This window comes from Capricornis sumatraensis, chromosome 20, assembly GCF_032405125.1.
Source record: "Capricornis sumatraensis isolate serow.1 chromosome 20, serow.2, whole genome shotgun sequence".
NCBI lineage: Eukaryota > Metazoa > Chordata > Mammalia > Artiodactyla > Bovidae > Capricornis > Capricornis sumatraensis.
In genome coordinates, this window is record NC_091088.1 from 29,836,088 (window position 1) to 29,852,669 (window position 16,582).

The 16,582-nt window shown below is 49.9% G+C and overlaps 2 protein-coding genes across 2 annotated transcripts in view; one reads left to right on the plus strand and one right to left on the minus strand.

Annotated features, from left to right (window-relative positions):
• BBS2 (Bardet-Biedl syndrome 2) overlaps positions 1-16,582 on the plus strand; it is a 107,339-nt gene that overhangs the window by 34,237 nt on the left and 56,520 nt on the right. The window lies entirely within an intron of this gene.
• Positions 1,197-3,591, minus strand: MT4 (metallothionein 4). Its single transcript, XM_068992325.1, has 3 exons — positions 3,561-3,591; positions 1,818-1,883; positions 1,197-1,288 (listed from the first exon to the last, which is right to left on the minus strand). Exons 1-3 carry the CDS (start codon positions 3,589-3,591, stop codon positions 1,197-1,199), a joined length of 189 nt encoding a protein of 62 aa, XP_068848426.1.

Genomic DNA, 16,582 nt, shown 5'->3' on the forward strand with positions numbered 1-16,582 from the left:
GGGGGCTGGTGCATTTAAGTGTACAAAGTGGCAGGACTCATTATCATTAAACTTAATTGGATTGTGCTGGTGGAGTGAAAGCTCTGATACATGTGTCAGCAATCTGGGAAGGGGGTGGGGGAGATATAGCCTCAGTCTCTTCACATTGACCTCTGTGAAATGCAGGAACATCACGCAACGTTAAAGTCCATATCTGCCCAGTCACCCTGCGCTAAAGGTGGATCCAGACCACTACACTGCTAATGCCCTCAGTGCTTTGGCCATGGGGATCTATCTTCTTCAGCTCTGCACAGATTTCTTACGTGCTCACTGCTGGTTCAATGCTGCTGCTGCTGCTGCTAAGTCGCTTCAGTCATGTCCGACTCTGTGCAACCCCACAGACAGCAGCCCACCAGGCTCCCTCATCCCTGGGATTCTCCAGGCAAGAACACTGGAGTGGGTTGCCATTTCCTTCTCCAATGGTTCAATGCTAAAGTCCCTTAAATAGCTCCATTCATACAAAGCATTTGGGGTCAACACTATTCCACTATTCCAGGAGAGGCTGGCTAAGATTGGGTTTCCCCCAAAGTGTATGCTGTACAAGCAGTTTCTTTGGGTGGGGATCCCAGGAGGCCCTGGCAGGAGAATGGAGAAATGAGGCACAGAGGAAGAAAGCCAATGAGGAGGATGTTAATGAGCAGGTTACCTCCGTGGGCTACTGAAGTTCAGGGCTGCTGAGGACTTCTGTTGGGGGCCAGTATAGAACATGACTCAGATTTGTCCCATTGTAATTGTAAAGATGCTGGAGGTATTAATCCACCATGTCCTGTTTGTGATTGGTTGAGGGCTGTTACCAGGGGTGGCCTGCCCTGTGCATGCATCACGCAAGCTCATGCTGAAGGAGGAAACCCTCAGGAGGTGTGGCAGGATCTCAGCGTGAGCAGCCATCTGCTGAATGGGTCCAGGCTGGTGACTGCCATATCTGCATGGGGCTAGCCCTTCGTGGTCCTCCTGAGTTAGGGTAAAACATTGCTCTGAGTCATCAGACAACCACGAGTGAAAACTTTATTGCTCCAAACACTTTCTGTGAATGTCACCAACACCCAACGTGGGCAAATATATAAAAAGCACAACCTATTGTACAATCATTCAAACTCCTTGGCTAATGTGCTGTACACATGCTTCCTGGGCCTCGTCACCAGCACGACGGATGCATTTCAGGGGCAGCAGCTGCATTTGTCTGACGCCCCTTTGCAGATGCAGCCCCGGGCACACTTGGCACAGCCCGGAGGGCAGCAAGGACAGCAGCCTGAAAGGGACAGGAGACGGACAAGATGAACTTTGGGTCATCACCCTTGTCTGACCTCTTCCCCCTGCACCACTTAGCAGGAAGTAGAAAAATAAGAGCATGTCACACACAGGCTCTGATCCACATAAGCCGGAAAAAAAAAAAAAAAAACTGGGACAGGAAGTGGTGGGATGTTTAGAGCTGGAAGGAACTTCAGGGGTCACCCACAGTCCATCAGAGGCCAGGGAGGGGAAAGGGTTGGCCTGAGACCATTGGACAGTGGCCGATCCATAACACCAGGCTGGTATTCTTTCCCCTTCACTACTGGGCTGGCTGGAACCTTCTCTCAGCCATCTTCCTCTCCAAACCCCTGGAATGGATGCCTCAGGTGGGCTGCAGTCCAGGGGACTCAGCTTTCATTTCAGATCTCTCCCAAATGGGAAAAAGGCACCCAGGGACCCCTCCATCCTGCCATGGCTGGGGAGTGGTGGATGGCAGAAACAGACTCTCCCAGCTCCCAGCCAGCAGTGCCCGTGGGCCCCAGACTCACTTTTTCGACACGTTTTACAGCTGCAAGTTGTGCATTTGCAGTTGTCTCCACAGGCGCAGGTTCCTCCTAAAAAGAAAAGGCAGAGCCACAGACATGAGTGTCAAGGTGGAGGGGGCACACAGGCTTGCTGCAGGCCATCGTGGTGCCGGGCGCCTGGGGTGCCCTTGGGCAGAGGCTGGACGAGAGTGTGAAGAGGCTGCTGAGAATTACCCCAGGGGTGAAGACCATCTAGTGGTTCCCAGTCACAGTGCATGGTCGGAAACTGGGAGGCTACATCAGCATCCCCAGGGGTACTCATTAAGATGCATTCTGATTCATAGGTCTGGGTGGGGAAAGGGAGTCAGTATTTTTCAAAAGCAACCCAGATGATTCTGATGTACCATCAGGTTTGAGAACAACTAGGTTAGGCCAATGGAGAAGGCAATGGCACCCCACTCCAGTACCCTTGCCTGGAAAATCCCATGGACAGAGGAGCCTGGTGGGCTGCAGTCCATGGGGTCGCTAAGAGTCGGGCACGACTGAGCGACCTCACTTTCACTTTTCACTTTCATGCATTGGAGAAGGAAATGGCAACCCACTCCAGTGTTCTTGGACTGAAGAATCCCAGGGACAGGGAGCCTGATGGGCTGCTGTCTATGGGGTCGCACAGAGTCGGACACAACTGAAGCGACTTGGCGGCAGCAGCAGCAGGTTAGGCCAATGGGCTTCCCTGGTGGCTCAGACGGTAATGAATCTGCCAGCAATGCAGGAGACTTGGGTTTGATTCCTAAGTTTGGAAGATCCCTGGAGAAGGGAATGGTGACCACTCCAGCATTCCTCCCTGGAGAATCCCATGGACAGAGGAGCCTGACAGGCTACAGTCCATGGGGTTGCAAAGAGCTGGACACAACTGAGCGACTAACACTGTCCAAGGTCCTCTGGGGGCTGTCAAAGCCCTTAGTACCATCCTCACATTTTCAAGGTATCAGGCAAGATGAAATCCTAAATGGGTAGGAGGAAGAGCAAAGACTATAAACAAGCCCAAAGCAAGAGCCACAGCTGCTACTTGTTTCCATATCATTAAAACATCTATATTTAAAAAAATCATCTTACTTACTGCTTTGAGTATCAAGATACTGGAAGCTTCTGTAAACTTTTGGACAAATTTTGGGGACAGACCAGGGAAGCTTGTGAGATTTCTTGATACCATTTCTGAAGGTCACAAAACCCAAGGTGGCTCTGAACCCCAACCTTGCTTCTCCAGGCCAACATGCCTCCGTGGAATTAAGCAGTTTTCAGACTCAGGAGTTCACATATGCTTCTAATAACTCCCCTGACATCTGCAAAAGCTTCATGATTTTAGCACTTTCACAGCCACCCTGGAAGGTGCGCAGCTGGGAATGAGTAACCCTGGTTTTCAGATGAAGAAACTGAGGCTTGAAAATAAGTATCAGGAGTGGATGGAAGCAATAAAGCAAAAGCAGATTGCCCTGGGCCAGAGCTCTTTCCCTTCTGCCCCGGTGGCTGCCCTCAGAGGCTTGCCCCTAGGTCCCCTGATGGTCATTCCTAAGCCAGGTTATTAATTCTAGTAAATCAAGCTGGTATCCAGCAGAGAGCGGGTGCTGCCCCAGAGGTGGCCAGTCTGAGACAAGCCCCATTGGTGCCTCTAATTAGAAGAAGAGAAGCATTGACCCCAGTCCTGCAGCCTCTTTGTAGGGAACTGGTGAGAGGTCACAGAATCCCAGGGCGGGCATCCTTACTCACCAGACATGCAGGTGCATTCCCCGGAGTCCATGGTCCAAGCGGCTGAGAGGCTCCGGCGTGGTCACAGCTGGGGAAGGGAGGCTGATGAGCAGTCGCCAGAGGCTCCTTATTTATAGCCATGTGGGTGTAGGCCTGGGCTCACCCCACCTCTCCCTGGGGCCAGACGCCCTGCACACGGCCCAGCCATGGGCTGGGGGTTGGCACAGGAGAAGGTGAGCCGTGCAGTCATCTAGGCAGCTTTTCACAGGGAGTGCAGGTGGCTGTACCTGCCCACCTGCCAAGGTGTCAGGGAGACAGACTCAGGCTCAAATCGCAGTCACATATGGAGTTACCTATGTCTCTTCTCCAGATCCTTCATGTGCTATTACTTGCCATTTCTCTCTTAAAATTTTATTTATTTTTAGTTTTGGCTGTGCTGGGTCTTCATTGCTGTGTGAACTTTCTCTCGTTGCAGAGAGGAGGGGCTACTCTCTAGTTGTGGAGCGGGGGCTTCTCATTGCAGTGGGTTCTCTTGTTGGCAGAGCACCGGCTCAATGGCTGTAGAACCCGGGCTTATTTGCCCCACAACATGTGGGATCTTCCTGGATCTGGGATCGAACCCAGGTCCACTGCATTGGCAGGCAGATTCTATACCATGGGACGACCAGAGAAGTCCATTACCTGCTCTTTCTGCTCCCTCTTTCACAGGGGCTGTTCCTACCCTGGCCCAGGTCTCATTCTCTGCCCCCTGGTTGACTGTAGAAGCCCTTACCATGGGAAGGTGGGGGCCTCTACCTGGACCCTGGCTTTAGATGGTTCCCCCCAAGACCTCGGCCCCCTTACTCACCGCCCCCCAAAGTCATGAGCAAGTGCCCACCCAGAGCCTATAACCTCTCTTTCTAGACTGCACCTGGAGCGCCCTGGATTCTGGAATTTTCTATCACCCCAAGGCCTGCTTCCTTCTAAGGATTTGCTCAGTTCTCCCCAGACTTCCATGGGCAGATCTGTAGCCAGTGTGTGTCCCTGGAGCCTGAGGGATGGCCAAGGGTGGCTGTTTGCTGGGGGTACAGGCAGAGTTTGAATGTGTGGGCTGGTGCCTGCAGGGGTGTGGAGGGAAGGAGCTGGGGTGGGGAGAGGAGGGAGATGGGCCACAGATTGGGGCTGGGGGCCACAGGGCAGATCTCCCGGCACCCCTGCCTTCTAGGTTGCGATGAAGCTCTTTGTTAAGATTGGGGAATAGAATGTGTTTGATGTATTTGATTATACCTTTCAAATGTTTTCACCTGGTAGTGCGTGGACCCCCGCTTATATTCTTGCGCTGCCCACTAAACATTAGTAGGGGCCCAGGACTAGCCTCCTCTGGTCTTGCCCCCTCCTCCTCATCCTGAAAGGCTAAGGAGCCGTTCTGGCCACAACCAGGGAAGGTAGTTCCTCTTACTTGTAGGTTAGTGGGGTCTCCATTCCTCCTCCACAAGGATCACTGGGGCCACAGTCTGACCCATGGAGCCATGTTTGAGCTGAGAGCTAGTGAGCAGCCCATGGTCATCGGGGCACTGGGGAGGGGTAGGTAGGGGCCACATTGCAGTGATCCCCAGGTGGCCGCTGCCCAAAAGGAGTTCACAGCCCCTAGCAGGGAATCCAGGCCCATTCATTCATTCAGCACCTTCCAAGGGCCAGCACTGTCTGGACACTGTGGCGCCAGGGGGCGAGTAAAAGCAGAGCTAATGGCGCAGAAGGTCAGGAGGCCATCTCATCCCAGGAAACCCACGGCTGGGCAGGGCTGCGCTTCGAGTCCAGAGGCTGGATCTGTCTCCTCATGCTTGGCTTTCCTGCTCAGTCCCCGCCCATCTCTTCACAGGCCCACCTTCTCCCCCGCCCCCCACTCTTGGGTGTCCCCTGTAGCAGATACGAATGCCTTAGAGGGTCTGGTCCAACTAAGTGAACCCAGAAAAACGAAAGGACTTCCCTTCCCCCTATCTAAGCCACCTCTCCTCTCTGCTTACTCTTGAGCCAGGAGTTGCTTCTTCCTTGGATGACTGACACTGCAGTGTTGCTTAAGGCCCCAACTAAATGATAGTATCAAAATCCAATCACCAAGCATGACACTGTTTCCCAGTTTCTGGGCTGTGTGGATTGAAACAGCCATGTGTACCATCGGGCAGGAGAGTGCCCGTGACTGCACCTAGGCTGTCGAGATCCTGTTACATGGAGGCCCCTAGGCCCTAGGGACGCACATCCAGAGGCCCCTCTGCCCTTTGGGCCATCTTCTGGGTCTCAGCTCCTGATCTCTGCAGGGCAACAGGAAAGCAAGAACACACATACCACCCCTGGAACATGGCACGACTGGAGGGCATAACTTAAATCTGCACTTAGAAAATAGATACAACTCCTTCTCCATTCCCGCAGCGGTGGAACCTGAGGCTGCTGAAGGCGGAATGTAACTTACCCTCTCCCACGGATCCCCAGGATTTCACCATCTGTGGATCTGGCACCCACCGGGATACTGAGGGATGCCTGTATTTCTTCAGAGATGTGATCTTTAGCCTTTTGGGGGGATTCCAGAGGCGCTTTGAACGTCTGATGAAAGTTCTAGCCAGAACCTGCATGCGTGCTCAGTTGCTTCAGACGTGTCCCATCTTTGTGATCCTGTGGACCATAGTGCACCAGGCTCCTCTGTCCATGGGATTCTCCAGGCAAGAATACTGAACCTGCATCTCACATCTCCTGCACTGGCAGGTGGGTTCTTTACCACTAATGCCACCTGGGAAGCCCCCTAATCACCACAAATTTCACAAATCAGCATAAATCTCAGCCTCCTAAAAATGCACAAATACATTTTCCCTCACAAGTTCCAAGGATTTGTGGATCTCCTGAATCCCACTGCAGGGCCCCCTCCCCCACCCTCCAGGGATCCTGAGGTAAGAACTTCTCTGTAGAGAAGCAGGCCTGCCCAAGTAGTCCTTCTGTGGCCACCATTGAGCCCTAAATATCTCCCCCTCCACTGTTGGCCTCTCCATACGAATGGGAAAGTTGTTTTCTCAGAACAAGATAATGGATTTTTCCACAGAAGAAGCTAACATACCACCTGTTAGCCTAAAATGACAGGGTCATCGTCTTCTCCCCCTTCCGTGAACGTCAAAGCTGTGTGTGCTCAGACAGTCGTGTCTGACTCTTTGGGACCCCATGGACCGTAGCCCGCCAGGCTGCTCTGCCCTTGGGATTCCCCAGGCAAGCATACTGGAGCGGGGTGCCACGTCCTCCTCCAGGGGGTCTTCCCCACCCAAGGATTGAGCCTGCGTCTCTTACACCTCCTGCATCGGCAGGTGGGTTCTTTACCACTAATACCGCTTGAGAAGTCCTAGCTAGACACCTGCTGTCCTGCACCCAGCAGTTTCTGCCGGAAGTTCTGGGACTCAGGGACTGGGGGAGTAGAGGGTGGGCCTTGGTGCTGATGGTCGATGAAGATGCTGCGCTGTCACTGCACACCCCTCTCAGGTCACCACGCTTCCCCATACAGGGCCCCTCTGGACATGGGCGTCTCCCCAGGGGCAGCCTGAAGCTACCTACAGGTTTTATTATGTTGGTTTGTAGACTGACCTCTCTCCGGACCACAGGCTTCTCACGAACAGATGCCGTGCTTACGTATCTCGGCCTCCGTGTGGCCAGGCACACTGAGCGCTGCTCACGCAGTGGGTGTTTGATGAATATCTATGAGCTGATGGTGAGTAAATGACTCAATTCATAGAGTTACATGTGGGCTGCCTTTTCTGGCTCTTGTTGAATAGACTTAAAGGGCCTCGTCGCTCACTGAGAGCGGGCCAGAGCTTGTGATCTGGAGTCATGCTCCCTGGGCCCTGATCCTGGTTCTCTTCCTTTGCTGTATGATTTTTAAAAAATAATTTGTGTTTACTTATTTAATTTTTTGGCTGGGCTGGGTCTTGGTTGCTTTGTGCAGGCTTTTGCTAGTTGTGGTGAGTGAGGGCTACCCTTTGTTGCGGTGTGCCAGCCACTCATTGTGGTAGCTTCTCTTTTCATGGAGCACAGGCTCAGTAGTTGTGGTACACAGGTTTTGTATGCTCCTCGGCATGTGGGATTTTCCCAGACGAGGGATCGAACCGGTATCCCCCTGCATCGGCCGGCAAATTCTTATCCACTGTGCCACCAGGGAATTCCCGCTGCCTGATTTGGGGCAAGTTGCTTAACCTCTCTGAGCTCCAGTTCCGTCATCGGCAAAAGTGTAGCTCATGAAAATCATAACCCCAGGGCACTCTCACTGCGAGACTGAAATGAGGAAATGTATATTCAGCCCTTAATTCAGAATCTGACACAAGTATTATCATTATTTCACTATTACTATTATTCTTATCTGTGTCTATTACAACTGGTTCAGCCGCTCACCCATTTATTTCAGGCTCTGTGGGGTGCATTCATCAGCAGTAAATATTGTGGAGAGTTTTAGTCTCTGCATTCCCAACTTTTAAGCTCAGCCTAATTCCTTTTGGATCTCAGGGCATGCGGACCATGGGGCATTATCTTTTTTTTTCTGACTTCCCTGGCAGCAGTTTGTATCTGTTTGGAGTCCGAGTTGACCTTCCGCCTACGAGGCTGTCTTATTGAGTATTTCTGGCTTCCTCTATAGGACTAGACATAAGATGTGGGTGGACAAAAGCAGGCAGGGACCCCAGAGGCCACCAGCTTGAATCGACATGGTCAGCGCTGGGAGAACCCTGAGAAGTCACGGGCCAGCTTCTTACCCCACTGGGAAAACAGAGGCCCGGAGTGACAGGGTCAACCTTGGTCACCTAGCTTAGGCTGGTGGCGGGGGGGATTTGAACATGGCTCCCTGACTCACTACCAGCACCTACTCCCGAGGTCTGAGGCACGCATGACAGAACTGTTAAGCAGTTTGGTACCTTGTGGTTTTCTATACTCTTTATTAATTAATTTTATTATAGAAGTTCAAGCACACTAAAAAGTACAAAGAATAGTACTGCAAACATCCCTGTGTCTACCACCCAGAATTAACAGATGTCAACATTGTCATATTTGCTTCAGCTCTTTTATTTGTAAGACATAAAAAATTAACAGGATTGTGGCTTCAAATACCACCTCTTGCTGGTAACTCCCCACTCACATTCCCAGCCCGGGCCTCTCTTTTGAACTGCAGGCTTGTATTTCCGGCTTCTACTTGACATCTCCACGTAGCCATCAGATAGCATCTCTAACTCCCCAGGGAGCTCTTGCTGCCTGCCTCACCTCCAACCAGAGCAGTGTCTTATCTGCCTCCATCACCTCCTATGAAGACTGAGCATTCATTTCTTGACTGGCTTTCTCGCATCTGACTTGGGCCCTTTCTACCACATTTTCCTTATTATGAGAATGCTGCTGGGGAATTCCCTGGTTGTCCAGTAGTTAGGACTCTGCACTTTCCCTGTTCAAGGCCTGGGTTTGATACCTAGTCGGGGAACTAAGATCCCGCAAGTCACATGGTAGAGTCAAAATAAATAAAAATAAAATATTTCTTTAAAAAAAAGTGCTGCTATGGGACTTCCCTGGTGGTCCAGTGGTTAATAATCTGCACTCCCATTGCAGGCGGCACAGATTCAATCTCTGGTTAGGGAACTAAGATTCTACATGCTGCAAAGTATGGGCTAAAAAATTGAAAAAATAAAGATGCTGCAAGGAACATCTCCACTCATATCATGTACATGAGTGTACAAGCCTCACTCATCCCTGGAAGGAGGATGGCTAGGTTATAAGGGGCAACTGCTCTCCAAAGATGTTAATTTGCACTCTCTCTAACAATTTCTGAGATTCACCATCTCCCTACCTCCTCCTTTAGTACCTCCTATATTCAGACTTTGAAATGTTTGCCTATCTGATAAGTGTGATGTGCAATGATACTTCCCTGAGGTATAATTTGCATGTCTCTGCCTCCCAACTTTACCGTTCATTAACATCCAGAAAGTAAGCCCTGGTCTAGTGGTCCTCACACTGACTTCACGTCTCATTAGTCTGTTACACTCTAGCAAGAGAGAGCATAGTGGGCTCCTGACCTTCACCCATGGTTTCCACTCTGGCTCCTCCATCTGCTTGCCATACAACCTCAGGCAAGTTCCCTTATCTCTGGGAACCTCCACTATGAAATGGAGATAACTGGGTCTACTCATGGAACTGTGGTGAGGATTACAAGAAAATGAAGATAAGGCATTTAACACACCACGTGCTTGAAGAGTGGTAGGTATTGTTAAGATTTCATGCTTATGAGACTTCCCTGGTGGGCCAGTGGCTAAGGGTCCAGGCTCCCAATACAGAGGGCCTAGGTGTGATTCCTGGTCAGGGAACTAGATCCCACATGCTACAACTAAGACCCAGGGCAGTCAGATTTAAAAAAAAAAAAAAAATTTTTTTTTAAAGAAATAATTGTTTAAAAAAGATTTCACGTTTACAGTGGAATGACCTATTGATAGGCAGCTTAAATCAGAGTCAGACATGCCTGGAGTTCAGCCTCGGTGCTTTGGTAAGGCCTGTCACCTTTCCAAACATGAGGCTGGCGTCTTTAGGAGCAAGATAGAGCAGGACAGGAGATTCTAGGGTAGACAGATCAAAGGAGAAGTAGGAAGCCATGGAGAATATAAGAGGCCAGCATCTTTGTTACAGAAGATGAAGAAGCATGGCGCAGAGGGGTGGACCCCCACACAGAGCCCCACACCCTGGCAGGTTGGGCTTTGGGGTGGGAGGCTGGTTGGGCAGCCCCTACCCCCATGTGCTGATTACCCCTCCCCTGCTGGGGTCACGAGATGCCTTCCTCTGTGTGATCCAAGCTCTGAAGACTGTCCTGAGGGCATTTTTAAAGATCTTAGCAGCAGAAGAGGTTCTGTAGATTTTGACAAACTCGAAGGTTCTTCCCATTTCCTTTATGTTTTTTCCAAAGATTTGTTCGATCACCTAAGGTAACAATGTGTGTTACGTGTGAGAGAAAGGGAGAGAGACAGGCAGAGACCTGGAGCAAGCTGTACAGACAAGGGTGGCTGGGGCTGTCTTCTCTCAGGATAGTTCTGAGAAATGCTCTTCCCACAACCAACACACACATACCAGGAGAGTTCTGAAAAGTGCTGTCCCCACAACCAACACACACACACACATACTCACACTGTCACACACTCACACACTCTTCTGCTTTTCTGGCCCCTATTTGCACTCATGGAACCCCAGTACAGAACCCCACAGCCCATGGGGAAACCAGCCTGGGAGGAGGTGGGTCCCAGCACTGTGGACTGTAAAAAAGCAGGCCACCGCTAATTAGGAGCTAGCTTGCTGGGTGCCCAACCACTTGCGCCCTGGGCAGGCGTCACAGACTCTGCAGGGCTGGCGGCTGCTGGCTAATTACATAGGACTCCAGCCCCACAGCTGTAATTCAGTACCCACTGGGCAAGTGAAACCATCTGCTTTTGCACACGGCCCCAAGGGAGGATGAGTAAAGCCAAAGCCGACAAGTGCTCACGCTCACGGCCCCCAGCAGCGCGGTGGCTGGCCCAGGTTGGCTGGCCTTTGGAGAGGGCGCAGGAGGCTCTCCTCTGTCCATCCTTCCTTATCTTATCCTCTCCATCCCTCTTCCTCCCTTCCTTCCCTCAATCAGTTATTCAGCAAACATATTCAGGGCCTACTATGTGCTCAGCTTTGGGTTCTCCCTCTGGATGGAGTCACTGAGCCAGACGCAGGGCCTGGTCCTCACGAACTTGCTTTCCAAGAGGGGCAGCAAGCGTGTTGGCAGCTGCCAGAGAGGGGGAGGCAGGCAGGGTTTCCGTGAGGACGCGGCACGGGAATGACCCCGGGAGTGAGTACTTCCCTAAATGTTGTCCCCGAGGTGCCTCCCTTGCCTCATCCTGGTCTCAGCCCTTCATTTCTCCCCATCTAGGTGACCTCTGGGTCCCTCATGGAACGCTGGAGCTGAATTCAAGGTGTTTGCATGGGAGGCCCAGAACCCTAGGGCTTCATGGAGGTGTCTGGCTGGGGCTGCTGCAGGTGGGATTCTAGGTCCCTTTCCTGTCTCCCCCTCCCCCCCCCACCCCCTCCACCCTCGTTTAAACAGGGCAGCTCTTCTTTTTAAAATTCATTTTATCTTATACATCCCACCCACCTCCCCACACCATTGCTCTTATAATGATTTTATCTGGGGACTGGGGGAGGCAGTTGTTATAGCTAGAACCAGTTGGATCACTGGTGACATGAGCCGTGCCTTCCAGGTTAATGGCCTTGCCCCAGGGAACAGTGGGACCTTCCAAATATGCCCCTGGAATCCCAATTAGATCTCAGGCCCAGTGTGCTTTCTTGTTTTCTTCTTTTTCAAAACATTTCTTTATTCTTTAAAATAACAATAATAAATCCACTACACGTGAATCTAAATAGCACTTCAGAATTTTTATATTAGAGTATAGTTGATTAACAATGTTGTGTAGGTTGCAAGTATAGAGCAAACTGATTCAGTTTTACATATGTCCACTCTGTATCAGATTCTTTTCTCATATAGATTATTACAGAATATCGAGTAGAGTTCCCTGTGCTTAATAGTAGGTCCTTATTGATTATCTATTTTATGTATAGTAGTGCTTCAGTCATGTCCAACTCTGTGCGATCCTATGGCTTGTAGCCGGCCAGGGCTCCTCTGTCCGTGGGGATTCTCCAAGGCAAGAACACTGGAGTGGGTTGCCATGCCCTCCTCCAGGGGTCCAGAGGATCTTCTTGACCCAGGGATCGAACTTGCATCTCTTACATCTCCTGCATTGGCAGATGGGTTCTCTACTGCTGAGCCACCAGAAAAACCCATATATATAGCAGTCTGTATGTGTTAATCCCAAGCTCCTAATTTATCCCTCCCCCCCTCAATATTTCCCCTTTGGTAAGCATAAGTTTGTTTTCAAAGTCTTGGAGTCTGTTTCTGTTTTAAAAATAAGTTGATTACTATCATCTTTTTCTTAGATTCCACATATAGATCATATATTTATTTTTTCTCTGACTTATTTCACATAGTGTGATAATCTCGAGGTCCATCCATATTACTGCAAATGGCATTATTTCATTCTGCATAACTGCGTAATATTCAATCATGATATATACCACATCTTTATTCCTCTACTGATGGACATTTAGACTGCTACCACGTCTTGGCTATTATAAAGAGTGCTGTCGTGAGCACTGGGCTGGGTATGTCTTCTTGAATTGTGATTTTCTCTGGACACATGTCTGGGAGGGGGATCCCTGGATCATACGGTAGTTCTGTTTTTAGTTTTTCAAGGAACCTCCATACTGTTCTCCATAGTGTTGTTTTCTCTTTTTAAAAGTATTCGTAAAATTTGAAATGATTTCAAAAACAGATAACAGAAAATTAAACACAGAACCTTCCAATGTTATCAGATATTAACAAGTTCTGTTCACTTTAATTTTCAAAGGAACAAAATAATCAGAGTAGAAACTGCCTGTGTAAACTTTCCATATCTCATTCTTACTCCCCCACCAAACCCAGGAACCAATCTCATGAGGTGTTTATCATGCCCATGCACGTTTTCCTGCTTTTACTGCATAGGTACATATCTATAAAAATTACATACTCTTGTTTTACAGGTTTATAAACCTTCTATAAAATGACATCATTCTCAATGTAGCCTTTTACAATTTTTTTTTTTTACTTTTCTGGCTCAGCGTTTTGAGATTTATGGTTTTAGCTGCTTTATATTCTTCTACTACATGACTACTTCACAGTTTGTCCAGCTGATGGGTTTTGTACGTTCCTGTCTACTTTGTCATTGTTGTAAACATCCATGCGTACGTGTTTCTGTTCGTGAAATGTGCCAGGGTTTCTCCAGGGGGTGTACCTAGGAGGGGCCTTACAGGATTGAAGGGGACAGCCTTGGTCTGCTTTGCTAGATCTTTCCAAATTGCTCACCACAGGGGTTTACAATCCCATGACCAGTGTACTCAGGTGTCCAGTTCTCCATGGCTTTGTTAATACTCGGTGCTGCCAGACTTCATTTTTGCCAGTCTGACAGATGTGAAATGGCATTTCCTTGGCTGCTGGTTTGCAGTTCCCTAATGAGGCTGAGCATACTATCATAAGACTCGTGGCCCCTCAGGTCTCCTCTATGTGGTCCGCTCTTCTTCCTCAAACGCTGCATTCCACAATCACTCGGTAAGGAGTGCTGAGCCATCTGCTTTGGGATCAGTCTACATATCATTTTCCCAAACACGTGGCAGGTCTGTGTCTTTCCACATTTCTGATTTTTTAATGATTCCCCATTCAGGAGGCTCGTGGTGACCTTGGTTGATGAGGAAGATGAACATCCTGATGTACCCCCAGGAAGGATAGACTCAAGTTGGGGAGGAGGGGGCGGGGTGGCTGACGCAGCTGTATCTGCAGCCTTCGAGTCTTCTGTAGGCCCACTGGGGACCCCTCGACAAAGCTCATATCAGGCTCCTGCACTTAATCCTCTTACTTTAGAAACCCTTCATTCCGACTGAAATTGATTCCTAGCAAGGCATTCAGGGTTTGCTCTGTAATGGTCCCCGAGAAAAGGAGGAAGCAGAATTCCTGGAATGAAGGTCATTCTAGAATGCCAGAGCTGTAAGGGCAATTGTGTGGGCCAGACTTTGTCTCAGTCCCAACCCCATTTACAGATTGGGAGTCTGAGATCCCAAAGGTGAAGTGCCCTAGCCACCATTTCATCCACAGTGCAGATCCGCTGGGCCAGATGATGAATTGAGGAGGGAAATTTCCCAGGGCCTTTGACATCTCTTAGGTGTCTGTGGAGTGAGGCCATTTGCAGAACCTCCTGCTTGGGGTAAGCAACTTCTGAGGGTCCCCCACAGTGCCTCCTGCCCCACCCAAGGGTGCAGAGAAGATTTATTGTGTCATTGGCAAGGTGAGGCACCAGGGAAGAAGCCGCTGGTGAGCATCACAGGCCAGCATGGTCAGATGGTGAAGTAAACTTCTCTCACTCTCCGTTTCTCCTGCTTTCCTTTCTCTCCATCTCTTCTCCTGATTTCCTTTCTTCTTTATCTTCCTCCCTTCTCCTCCTCTTCTTTCACTCCCTGTTTGTCCTCTCACATCTCACCCTTTCTCTTGTTTCTTCTGTTTTTCTCTCTTAGTGCAAGAAGCCAGGAAGTCAGGGCAACTGAGTGTCTCTAAACTCACTCACTGGGATTGCTCACTCACAAGGTCACTTCCCAGCCCTGGGCCACAGGCTACCTGAAACAATGAGGGGGTGGTCATTGCTAGATGACCACTAGGGCCTCTCTCAGCTCTGTTCTAGGTGTGCATAAATAGACAGTTTTTGATTGGCCATGCCATGTGGCATGTGGAATCTTAGTCCCTGACCAGGGATCGAACCTGCCTCCCTTGCATTGGAAGCTCGGAGTGGTAACCACTGGACTGCCAGGGAAGTCCTGAGACAGCTTGTTTAGAAGATCCCTGTTTCTTAGATTTCTAGAGGGGAAGTCCCCTCTGCCAACACCCACCCCCCCCCCACCCCCACCCAAAGCAGTTTGTATCTACAGCTCTGGGATCAAAGTCAATTTTTGGAGAAATTTCAACAATTATTAATTGTCTGCAGGCACTTGTAGCTGTGCTTTCCCTCCAAAGATGTGGGAGGGAATTCAGCAGCCCAGGCCTTGCAGCCCCAGCGGCATGTTCTCCCAACAGAAGGCTCGCCAGACCAACATTTTCTGCAGTTTCAAAACCTTTCAGGTCTAGGGACTTCTGTTTGAACAGGCCCTTCAGGGAGAGGAACCAAGGCTCAACCCACAGAGCCCTCCCCCACCTAGCAGGGATTTCACTAACAACTCAGAACCATGGTATACTAGGTATTAACTTTGTTGATTTCTCCAAGATAAATACATAGTTCTCTGAAAATAATCAGATCCTCTCCAATTAATGTCAGGGAGAGAAAACAAAGACCACAGTTTGAAGGTTGTATAGAGGAGAGCAATTATCCACTGCAGTCATTTCCTGCATGGCAAAGGGGTTGATGATAGAGCCTGTCATCTCCCTCCACACCTGCGGGGCTACTAGTGTCTTGTGAAATTTGGGTCTGGGAAACCCAGCGTGAGAACCAGGAGGGTTGGCCATGACAGCCCAGCTGGGCAGGAACACCTGGGTGTGCTAGAATGCTGGGCCAGATACAGGTCTGAGTGAGCCTCAGATGGACGTAGACGTGTGCTGCCACTGCTTTGACTCCATCTCCATCTTTCTCTGCCTGGTCTTGGGCAAGCCATTTGACCTCAGTTTCCCTGCCAATAAAATGGGGATAATCACCCACTCTTCTAAGGGTGCCTCTTAAGAATAATTGGCCAGTTTCTGCAGGGCACTTTGAAGAAAACTGCTGTGAAGATGTTCCGCTTGCCTGGAATTTTCCATGGTGCCCATATCCAACAGATGGGGATGGCCATTGTTCTGATTTTGGCAGTTGCAGCTGTACCATTTTTCCCAGTTCGGTTGGAAGAGGGGGAGGGGCCGTGATCACAGCCTGGGCCTGCCTGGACTATTAAGGCACAACTCTGCCTTTGATGTCTGCCTGCAATGCTTGTTAATTTTAATAGGAAGCCAACAGAGACGAGAAGGTTCTGCCTGGCAGAAGAAAAGAGGTCGAGACTGAAGAGGATTAGTGCCAGTTCAGTTTGGATCTTGTTTGGCTTTGAAGTCCTTGGCCCCGGTGCTGGAGTGACAGGACAACTCCTAGATGTCAGCAGGGCGGGAGGCAGGGGGCTGGGGAAGTTTAGACCTGAGGTCCTTCAGGTCCCAGCCTAGCCAAGAGCAGATGGCCCCTGTCCCAACTGGGGAGTCACCGGAGGATCTCCCAAGCTGGTGAATTTCAGGGGAAACCTCAAACAGGGGTCTCCAACTACCTTGACTTCAGGGGCAAGTCAAGGTAAGACTTTGATCTTAGCGCGTAAGAGCAAAGTAAACTGATTATAGTAATAGACTGCGGCGGTAGTCGTTGTTCAATTGCTAAGTCGTGTCCGACTATCTGCAACCCCATGGACTGCAGCAT